General features: G+C 37.1%; 1 protein-coding gene across 1 annotated transcript in view; it reads left to right on the top strand.

Moving 5' to 3' along the window:
- Positions 1–775: 775 nt before the first annotated feature.
- The window catches only part of LOC141642806 (protein ILITYHIA), a 41,756-nt gene continuing 30,790 nt past the window's right edge, over positions 776–11,741 (top strand). Inside the window, exons 1-13 of the mRNA XM_074451748.1 lie at positions 776–1,085; positions 4,955–5,331; positions 5,436–5,564; positions 5,675–6,056; positions 6,179–6,325; positions 6,425–6,609; positions 6,700–6,826; positions 6,945–7,018; positions 8,238–8,314; positions 8,431–8,467; positions 8,549–8,712; positions 9,920–10,103; positions 11,256–11,333. Of these exons, the coding sequence (XP_074307849.1) occupies positions 968–1,085; positions 4,955–5,331; positions 5,436–5,564; positions 5,675–6,056; positions 6,179–6,325; positions 6,425–6,609; positions 6,700–6,826; positions 6,945–7,018; positions 8,238–8,314; positions 8,431–8,467; positions 8,549–8,712; positions 9,920–10,103; positions 11,256–11,333 (2,079 nt within the window). The 5' untranslated portion in view covers positions 776–967. The remainder of the gene's footprint in view (positions 1,086–4,954; positions 5,332–5,435; positions 5,565–5,674; positions 6,057–6,178; positions 6,326–6,424; positions 6,610–6,699; positions 6,827–6,944; positions 7,019–8,237; positions 8,315–8,430; positions 8,468–8,548; positions 8,713–9,919; positions 10,104–11,255; positions 11,334–11,741) is intronic.

Genomic DNA, 11,741 nt, shown 5'->3' with positions numbered 1-11,741 from the left:
TATTTAATTTATCGATTTTGATCTTTACGTTAACATATCAATGCCCGTTATTTAAGTACACGATCTATCATCAATTATTCATGAGGCGATCTTATTATTTGGTTTGATATTTTACAAAATTACAATTTCTAGAAACACTAAAAATTAAACGAAAAAAAATAAAATTAAGATTTTCACACGCATTATAAAAAGGAAATAGGATTACCTAAGTTGACTTCTTTAATTTATCGATTTTGATCTTTACGTTAACATATCAATGCCCGTTATTTAAGTACACGATCTATCATCAATTATTCATGAGGCGATCTTATTATTTGGTTTGATATTTTACAAAATTACAATTTCTAGAAACACTAAAAATTAAACGAAAAAAAATAAAATTAAGATTTTCACACGCATTATAAAAAGGAAATAGGATTACCTAAGTTGACTTCTTTAATTTATCGATTTTGATCTTTACGTTAACATATCAATGCCCGTTATTTAAGTACACGATCTATCATCAATTATTCATGAGGCGATCTTATTATTTGGTTTGATATTTTACAAAATTACAATTTCTAGAAACACTAAAAATTAAACGAAAAAAAATAAAATTAAGATTTTCACACGCATTATAAAAAGAAAATAGGATTACCTAAGTTGCAGAAAAAACAATTAAAAAGAGACGCTAGAAGGAGGGCTTGAACCTCCAACCTTGTGATTAACCGCCAGATGCTCTAACCAACTGAGCTATTCCAGTATTTTGACAACGGTTCTGCTCTTTGGAAATTATAACTTTAGTAACATTGGTGTGGTGTTTTACGTTGCAGAGTCGCAGATGTCTCGAAGCAGTGCAAAATAGCAGACACAACACACAAGAAAAGAGCAGCAGCATCTGATTTGATTTCAGCAGTATTGTAAAACCCTAGCATAAATATCTCTTTCTCTCTCCTACCTCATCTTCATACTATCTCCATTTTCATCCATGGCGGCTGACTCGCTTCAACGCCTCAGTTCACTAGGTGACTCCGTCACTACCTCCTCCACTAATCTCCGCATTAGCATCTTCCGTCACCAGATCCCCGACATTCTTCGTAATTCCGGTACTTTCATCTTCTCTATCATTTTACTTGCGTCTCTTCTTCTTCTTCTTATTGTTGTTGTTGTTGTTGATCGTTTGGAGTTGCGTCTGTCTTAGTCTGCTTGTCAAAATATGCTCTTTTAGTTGTCAGATTATTAGTCGTCGTTTTGCGAGATTGATTGTGATTTGTATTTTAGTGCGTTACCCCTGGAAGTGTGAGCTATGTGATGGCTATTCACAAACATTGCCTTTTATTAATCGGCTTGTCGTTTTTGCTATTTGGAACATCCTGCCATATTCAACCAGCTATCTGCTTCTATATTATTACCAGGCGTAGACGTTTTACTGTGTTTCCTATACTCAGCGGAATATTCCTATTCCTGTTGGAAGGTCTGTTATCCACTGTTGAAACAGGGTTTTCATCTTGTAGAGCCATCAGTCACTACTGTCTATTGATTAGTAATGATGGGACTGATGGCTACACAAGAATAGCTCATTAGTGTGAATTACGTGTTTTAGTACTATGATCCGTGAAATTATATGATCTCCACATGCAACGTAGAGAGGAAAGGGGAATCATGCTTGCGATTAATCAAGTGGAAGAAGGTTTATTTTACTGGACGAGACATTTTAAATCACGGATCTTTATTGGTGAACGAGGGTAGATGGTAGATGAAATCAATGGTTTATGAATTATCTAGTAGAGGGATTTTGGTTGAGTTAATGTATACAGTTCAGTTGATTACAGAATGTGGTAGAGGCATCTAGTATGTATACAGCTTTTGTCATCCACAAGGGCAACAATGATTTCTAATTTTTTGTGGGTATCAATTAGTTTACTTGCATTTCATAAAGATAGTTTCAGAAAATCAGGAGTTTTGCTCACCATCTTTCTCTCTCTATTCAAGCTTGTCTTGGTACTGGGTAATGGGGTTCATATTCTGAACATCTCAGTGGTGTTATCAAATCAGTTGGTTAATAAATATGTTACTTGTATGTAATTAATCTCTTAATACTCCCATTTATCTTTGCTTTTAAAGTTTAGATGTTAGAAAAATGGTATTCAGGAAAATATTTTGCTAAATATGGGAACTTTCAATATGGTGTTGCATTCTATTCGTAAGGTTTCAGAAAACAGTTTCACAGGCCTATTATTTAATGCTCAAAACACAATTTGTTTGTCTGTAATCTGTTCGATCAATATGTTTTTCTAACTTGGACTCCATTTTGGGGATTAAGATTTGTTTTAAGTGCATATCATCTATTTTTATGTGGTAATATTCTAATATGGCTGCAAAATCAGTTTAGTGTGCATTTTCTCAAATACTAACTGGCATCTTTGGTTTCACATCATACTCCTTTTATTTTTATATTTATGTTGCTGCCCATTTTATCTGTACTTCGAAGAACTGGTTGGGTATTCTTGCTTGAGTGAGCCTTTTAAGTCAATATTTATCAGGCTATTATACCTGGACCTTGCTTATTTCATTTTACCTTATCACATGAACAAGAAGTTCTGAAGAATCTTTAGAAGTCAGCTTCTGCTGTTATGGCAGTTACTTGACTAACTATTAAATATTATTGTATTTTTCGTTGGTAGAGTAACTATTAACTTGTCAAATGTTTTGGGATGTAGTGATTTATTCTTTTTAAGGTTTTCGTGCTAAAGTATGTATTTTGTTGACATTACATGGATGTTTAGTGCTTGGCACGCTATTTTTTTCTACCCGTTTCATGGTTTATGAGGCTCTTTTCTATTTTTAATGGAGCCAAAGATTCATTATTCGTTGGTTTCAGACTATGACATACTAAAGCTTTATGGAACTGGCTACCCTTCTTTTTAATGTGAAGTAGCAGTCATTTGACCAAAATTTGACAAAATTTTCATTGAGTTATCTAGAAACAACCTCTCGCTATCACATTAGGAGTAAGGTTTTGTGCATCCGGCCCCTATTTTCCTCGTCATTTGTGGGAGCCCTTGAGGCAGTGCAGTGATGTTGTGGTGGTTGTATATGGTTAGGAGTCTTAAATGTATTTACTTATTATTTCGATTTATGATCATGCGTTTTCTAATATATAAACACCATGCATCTCCTGGTTTCTGGGAGATTGCTGCAATTTGTTGTTAAATTTCTGTTCTCGGAAACCAGTGATCAAGCTTGTTACATTTCGATCTATTTGTAATAATTTACTAAAGTATTGTACATTTGTCTTCATGTCAGTACATTTTGGTGAATGGATATTGTACATTTAAGGTGGTCAGAGCTAGGAATTTTCCCCATTCCTTCAAAAAAATGCATCTTAGATATGCCTTCCTACACTTTTGTGCTTACTTTTAATTACTCAAGCCAATTACTCAGGTTGCTCTTGAAGTTCAAGGGACATTGTCTTGTTCTATTTTATTGTTTAACTGGGATTTCTTATATCTCTTTGTTTCTTGGCCTTTAGTCTTCATCTATCTGCTGACTGCAAATAAATGAAAAGTAATCCAAGATATACTTCCCCTCATTCATTGGATAAATTCCATTTGTAAATTCACAAATTTTAAGATAAGTGACAAGAAGACCAAACACCCCTCATCTTACATACCATCAACACAAGCCCTACTGAGTTCATCACCCACCCCTGACCCCACCACAATCCTAACTCACCACCCAAAGCTCTGCCCACGCCATCACCCCACCACCCAAACACCGCCCCACTCCACGCTCTTAATCACCAAACCCCCCACAATGGTCGGCCACTTCCTCTCAGTCACACCCAAATCAACACCACCCCACCATCAGCGGTGGCAAGAACTGCCGACCACTCCCTTCCAACTCCCCCTGCCCACCACCCTTGGGCCTTCCCCCATGCCCGAGACGCTCAAACCTCACTTCTGACAACCACGAAACCACTCTCCTCTCCAAGCCACCCCACTCCTGAAAAACCATTCCCCCACCATAAAAAATCCTAAATCTAGGGTTTTCGATGGTGGGGGAAGGGGTTTCGCGGGTGGGATGGGTTTTTCCGGGCTTGTAGTTGGCTGTTATGGTAGTGGTAGCTGCTTATTGGTGTTGTGTAGTCGTTGAGGTAGAGAGTGTTTTGTGGTGGTGGGTTATGGGAGATGTGGAGATCTAAGATGAGGTGGTGTTTGAAATGGAACTCGTGAGGTAGGTGGAATTGGTGTTGCGGTGGTGTTGGAGGTTGGTGGTAATTGAGTTTGATGGGGGTTTGGGGAGGAAATGTGTGAGCAGTAGGTGGGATGAGAGATTATGATGGAGCACGTTTGTGAGGGTATATGGGTCTTTTAGCATGCTTTTTTATGCCATTAAAGGAAATGGTATGAATTCACTTATCCAATGAATGAGCCAAAAAAAGAAAGTGGTATGAATCTTGATAATAGAAGGGAATATATAATATATATACTTCCATCTGAACTTCGTCATATAACATCTAAAGATGTCCTATTGACTTGGTATAGGAGGATGAACTGATGAATAAGACTAGGTGTCTGTTGTAGGAAGAGGACTCTGTTAGCAATTTAGTAGTGCACTTGGAAATAAAGTATTATATATTTGATGATAGTGCGCGTCCACACGTCAATATTTTATTACATTGTTTGAAGTTGCTGACTTGTTGGAGTCAAGTTTTCCACTTAGATCAACATTGGTCTTTTCTTCCTTTTTTTTTAGATGAGATTAATCATGATACTGTGAGAGCATAATTACTCGAGGCGCATTTTGTGTTTGTGAGTCACCTTCATGGTATCTTTTTGTACATGTCGTCACCCATGTGGTGTCTTTGTGTATTGGTGTCACACTCTCGTGTCCTATAATGAATACTACTATTCTTCTGACTGAACTTTTATTCATCCTCTTGTCCTTAATGACTGCTCTTTACATCTTGCAGAGATATCTGGTGAAGTTGCGGCTGTACTTGTGGATATTATTTTTAAAACCTTGTGCATCTATGATGATCTTCGGTCAAGAAAAGCTGTAGACAACGTTGTTCTACTGGCATTGGCTGAGGTTACGTCGATGAAAGCCTTTGCGGCGTGCCTTGTTCAGTACATGGAGAAACAACAAAAGTCACAATCAGATGTGGGATCTTATAGGCTTTTGAAATGGTCATGTTTCCTTTTGACTAGGAGTGAATTTGCATCTATTTCCAAAACTGCTGTGTCAAGAGTGGTTGCAGCACAGTCCTTTCTTCTTCATACTGTTCTCAAAGGATCCTTTCGGGAGAAAAGAGCCTGTAAACGATTGTTTTTTCATTTATTTTCTAAGGTAGTCTTTAAATAAATAATTTTTTGTCATCGAGATTCTCAGATCTGCCTTACATTTTTTTTTTATCGTGCTAATCGTGATATTTACGCCTGTTATTTCTGCAGTATGAAAATATTTTCAAAACCTACATTGGCGAATTGAAAGATGGGAGGATACCTTACAAAGACTATCCTGATCTTATATGGCTGTTAATTGAATTCTCAAGGAATGATTCTTCTTTTGGGCAGTACAAGGTGCGCTTCTCTACCTTTTTATTCTCTTAACTCGGTCATCCTCGACTGTTGGCAGTTTGACACTAGGGTGTTTTTTGGGTAGAGTTCTCAAATGACTTCCCATTTTGCAGCCGATGTTCCTAGACTTGTATGTGAAATCTGTTCTAAGTGCTAGAGAGAAGCCTGCAAAAAGTCTCGTTGATGCTTTCTGCCCTCTCTTTTTATGTCTAACACATGACGAATTTGGAAGTATCGTGGTTCCTTCGTCGGTCAAGATGTTGAAGCGTAATCCTGAGATTGCATTGGAATCAGTTGAGGTGCTGTTGAAAGCTGTGACCCTCGACTTAAGTAAATATGCCATGGAAATCCTTCCGATGGTGTTAACACAAGCTCGCCATGCTGATGAAGGACGAAGGCTAGGAGCTCTGGCGATTATGAGATGTTTGAGTCAGAAATCTAGTAATCCTGATGTTATTGAGGGAATGTATAAATCTGTTAAGTCTGTCATTGGAGGTATGAATTTTCCATATATTTTCCATTCACTGAACATTTTCGTCACTTGGAAATTTGTCTGTTTTAGAGGCTGGGCTGGTAATTCTTAACAAAGATGAACTCTATCTATTTCCTTAAAACAGGCTCAGAGGGAAGACTTCAATTTCCTTATCAGAGGGTTGGTATGTTCAATGCACTGCAAGAATTGTCCCATGCGCCCGGAGGAAAGATGTTGAATGACCTATCAACTTTATTATCTGGCTTTCTATTGTCTTGTTACAAGGACGATGGTAATAGATTGATCTACGATATTTTATTGCTATTTTATGCATGAAAACTTCGTGATATTTGTTTAGCTATATGGTTATTTGTTTTCTTTTCATTGCCAGGAAATGAAGAAGTAAAACTTGGAGTCTTGTCAGCTCTTGCATCTTGGTTGTCACAGGGTGCAGATACTGTCCAACCAACCATTGTATCTTTCTTCAGTTCAGGGCTGAAAGAGAAGGAAACTCTGAGAAGGGCACATCTTCGATGTCTAAGGGTTATATGCAAAAATTCTGAAGCTACCATAAAGGTCTTTATTTGTCCCCTGTGGGTGGTTTATCACAGTCTTGTCAGGTTTTCTAACTGCGGTCTGTGTTATTTATATGGTTTCATTTTACAGCTGTCATCGTTGCTGGCACCTCTTATTCAGATAGTTAAAACAGGGTACACCAAGTCAATTCAGCGTATTGATAGCATATATGCCTTGCTGCTGGTTGCAAAGATTGCTGCTGTAGATATCAAAGCTGGTACACTTAAGAACTCTAGCTTTAGAGCTGTTAGATTCAAAAATCTTTTGTCATAATAGACATTCCCATTTTTCTGCCAAAACTTATTTCGTAAAGAAGCTTGTAATTTTATTTGTAGAGGAGACTGTTGTTAAGGAGAAGACCTGGTCTTTAATAGCTCAGCAAGAACCCTCAGTGATCCCAGTTTCCTTGGTATGTATTGTCTTCCTTATACTTTTATGGTTGTTCTTTGTATCAACTGTCTTCTTTTGGGGTGGTTTAACTGATCCTTCGTGTGCCTCAATGAGAATACATAATAATAAATTAATAAGGATACGCTATAATATATTCCCTTAATCCCTTAATAGATTATTTGACATAAATGTTTATTAAACACCAGTCTACACATACAAAATACTATGGCTACAGTGCTACACAATATGCTCAGATTTTTTCTTGATTTAGTGGGTTAAGCTAATTCAGTAACCCAATTGGGGCTCCAGCCATCGGTGTAAGTTTTTTTTTATATGATCCTTCACTTATTCACATGTTATCAAGTGGGAAGGACCTACGGGTCCTAGTTGTAAGTTTGTAACCCCCGGGAGCCTTACTAGTGGTTTTTTTGACATGAGGTCTGAGGATGATTTGTCGTCTCAGACTACTCTTTGTTCAATTATATAACTGATAGTATGGCAAGGATTGAGGCTTAGGACCGAGAAAAAAAGAAAGAATAATGAGTTCAAAATTCATGTGTGGCTGGAGTCCAGTGCTTGATGCTCCAGCTCACCAGAACTTGGATTTTTTCTTCTCATAGATATGATTACTCATGAGAACTTAAGCATCCAGCTCTCCTTTTGTATACATCTGTCACCCCATTGATGCCTTTTTTTTTTGTACATGGGGTCATTCCCTTTTTTTTGGTTCTAAAGAATGATTCATGTCAGCCGACCCCAAAACATTTTGGGATTAAGGCTCTGATCTTGTTGTTGTGGGTCATTCCCTTTTTTGTCTTTTTGTACATGGGAGTCATCCCCTTGCGGTCCTTTGATAGTTTGAGTGATATTGTCTACACTTGTCAAAAAAAAAAAAAAAAAACGAGTAAGGGTGAGAAAAAAAATTAATCACATTGGTACCAGATTAACCCCATCAATTTATTTGGAATGCAAGATGTTGCTACTAATGCTCGCATCCAACCAGGGAAAACTATATGATCTGTTTACTAGATTGAAGTCTGTCGAAGAACGAACCTGAATTTTATATTCTCTGATGAGTTTCAGATTTTGTGGACAGAATAATTAGTCTGCGTTTCTTTATCATGAACTTTGTCACCCCATTTTGTTGTGTAAATAATCTTTTTACTGCTGTTAATAGTTAAAACAAAAGATTACCAATATGTTTATAAAACTGTTATGGCTCGGTCATGTTTGTGCAGGTTTCTAAACTATCAGATGAAGATTGTCTGGCCTGTGTTGATCTTCTCCACGTGTTGGTGGTTGACCATACAAAAAGGTCAGCGTTGATTAGTATTATGTTCACAGCTGCAATACTTAATTATGTGCATTCCTTTTACCATACTGTTTTCTGGAAAGTGTCATATGTTAGCTATTGCAATTTTTTCTGTGTAGGATGTTGGATGCTTTCTCTGTGCAGTCACTGTTTCAAGTATGACAGTTTCCCTTGCTAGTTATGTACTTATGTGCCCTTTTATTGGTTGTTTTGGGGGTGCTCATTCTTGTCTTTCAGGTATTATTCTATCTTTTGTGTCATCAATCATGGGAGATCCGTAAAGCAGCATATGGGAGCACCAGAAGTATTGTTACAGCTGTACCACAAACATCAGAATCACTTTTGAATGAGTTTGCAATCTTTCTTTCAGCTGTGGCTGAATCCCGCTTGTACAAGACTAGGTATGTTGCTGAGGTGGACTTGAATGACTATATTATATTCATGTCATTCAAGTATTGTTGTTTCCTCTGTCCATGCTATTTATTTCTTCTAATAACCTGAATTTATCAGTGATTCTAGTATGGATTAGAGGTATGCTGGTACAGCTGTATGTGCTGGTGCCATAGAAGGTTTTAGATTCTTCTCAAAATCTCAACTTTGGGTAATGTAGCACAGTTAGATGACCAGAAGCTCTATCAATTATTCTTCCCAGTAAAATAGAAAATTCTCTCAATGATCATTTTGAACAAATACTGCTAAAGGAACTGCAATTGTGAAATTTAACTGGTGATTGGTTTGAATTGCAGCTGCATGGGCACTAAATCAGGACATTTCTTTCTTCCCTAAAAATATTTTGCATTCCTTCCATTTTCCTACCTGCTTGTCAAGTATGGAAGATTGTTTGATTGTGTGTGTGCACTTGTGGCTGTAAGGAAACCAAGTCTTAATACCTTAGGTTAGTTTCATAAATTGAAACTACTCTGAAAAACATCAAAAATTATACTATTTAAATAAAAGAAGGTGATAGTTTCAAAGATAGATGAATAAAAATTATAGTATATTCTTTATCCTTCTTTCAAACAAGAAGCACATCCTCACCGGAGCTTTCCATGATGGTTCTTTTGGCCATTCGGTGGTTCATGTCAGTACAGGAGTTAATCGCAAATAGTGCTTTTTAGGCTGATCAGCTGATGTATTGTTGGAGTGTGGTGATTGTTCTTCACCGGCATTCCCTCTCTTTTATGGTTAAGATTATCTTTGATTGTCTAAGATAGTGGTGGTTTCACTCCTTCCCTTTATTATGTAAATTGGAATCTGCCCTTATCTGGTATTTGAGCTTCTGAGTTCTACCCTTCCTTTGTGATTGAGGTCCCCCGGTTGGTGTCCCTTCAATACGAGCAAAGATATAATTCCACTCCAGCTAATTTTGTTATTAAATGATCGATAGTATTTTTATTTATTGGACAGTTAAGCTTTTATAAACAATGCTTGTTGCAAAATAGCTTTCCATGATGAATTCTTCCAAATTTCAGAAGATTTTGATTCCCTGGCCCAGGATGATATTTTGTCATGCTTTTTAACAAGTCATTTTGCCTGGTCAATGGTCATTGAGTTTGTGACGTTGGACCACTTTCCAAAACTGGATTGTGATGATATTGTTGTCTACAGTGAAATAGAAAATGCGGTGGAAACTCCAGGTGCGTTTGTTCCATCCGTAGAGGTAATGGTGAAGGCCTTAGTGGTTTTATCATCAACGTCCGTTTCAGCTGCGCCAGAGACATGCGGCCGCATTATATTCTGCTCACATCATCCGGCCTTACTTTGCACTGGAAAGAGAGATGGAGTATGGCGGGTCAGTTCTTCTAGATATAATTGACCAATTTTTAATTTTCATGTTTTTTCTCCTCAGATCAGCAGCTCAATGTTTGCAATTTGGTTGATCAATATCTTGCAGTTTTCTTGCACTCTTACTCGAGAATGCAATGCTAATTTATTGTTCTTTATGAAATTTATACACTCGATTCATTGTCTTAAAAAGTGAGCCTAAGCACAAGGCTTTTTAAAGCAGTAGTCAAAACGTCTTGGGTATCTTAGAGGCTTAGACACAACTTGCGCACACTAGGCAACTAGCAAGATGCACTACTACACAATTTCAAAGTGTGTCTCTTCAGCTCTTTTGTTACGCTTTTCTCTTCACCCCCTTATCCCTTGCGTTTACTTATCTTCATATTAGCCCTCTTTCACTCTTTGTATCCATATTCCATAATGAGTTACAAAAAAAGATATGATTACCCGATGGCCTCCTGCAAATTTTAGGGAGGTGGGCCAGATGTTTAATTTACGTATTACTGTACAATTTTTTAGTTTGAAAATCCTCCCTTAATCGTTTTCATTTAGTCCTAAATTTGAAATTTAACCTAACAGAAAAGGGAAATGGGGAGCCTAACAGGCATGGGATGTACCCTTAACCCCTCCCCCCTCAGTGCACCTCGTCCCTCGTAAACCGATTTTTTTTTCCACTTTTAATATGCTATCTATTACTACTAGTTTATGTGCTGGCATGCAATGTCGAAGCATTGATCTGTTTCATGGTTGAACCTTGTTTTTACTTGTTGTGTAATATGTCTTTCATTTTAAGTCGGTAAAACGTGCAATTGTCTGTTCTTCCGCATCATGTTTGCTTTCGGACAACTTTGATAAACCGTTATCACCATTTTTTTTTGTATCTGTTAGCATGCAGTAGTGCAATTAAAAGTGCTTATTGTGTCTGTCATTTCCTCTGCTTACTAGAATATGATTGCAAATTTGTTTGTCTATTTGGCATGGCTTGGATATATTTTGATGCTTAACCAGTTTGTGTGATTATTGTTCATTTTTGTTTGAGATATGATGTGGACTTCTTTTTGTGTTGGGATTTTGATAATGCATTATCCTGTTGGGTACTTTGATATGCTGCTTGAATCAGTACCCATTGTTGATGTTCCTTTCTTTTATTATGTTCCAGAGAATATCAACATGCTTGAAGACAAATGGTTTTGATGTTTTGAACATTCTGGCTGGGGATATCAGGAAAATATGCGAGGTGAGTTATTTGTCTGGTACTCTGGTAGTGGGATTTAGTATTCCAGTTGTATGAACTTGTAACATATATTAAACTAAATTTCTTATCAGTATATTGTAGCTGTTATGATTAAATGATATGATATCTCTCTGCCCATGAAAGATAATTCTGTTGAGTTCAGTATATGAAGTGACACTGTCTTTGGATTCTTATTTATGAGCTACATTAGTAAGCAGGACATAATATGTTCTCTTATGATGGAAGTGGTGCCCATGATGTGGTAATATATGTATTTATGGTTTGAACATAGACCTCTGATCATTGATATGTGTACTAGCTAGCTGATGCTGGAAATTTATGCTTTCCATTCTACTGGTTATACTTTATAGTATGCTGGACACAGGGAGCTTTCATGCTGTTTTGAGCATC

The sequence above is a fragment of the Silene latifolia genome, chromosome 2 (genome assembly GCF_048544455.1).
Source record: "Silene latifolia isolate original U9 population chromosome 2, ASM4854445v1, whole genome shotgun sequence".
Taxonomy (NCBI): Eukaryota; Viridiplantae; Streptophyta; class Magnoliopsida; order Caryophyllales; family Caryophyllaceae; genus Silene; species Silene latifolia.
The sequence above is the reverse complement of the archived record's forward strand: the minus strand, read 5'-3'. Positions and strand labels throughout refer to the sequence as shown.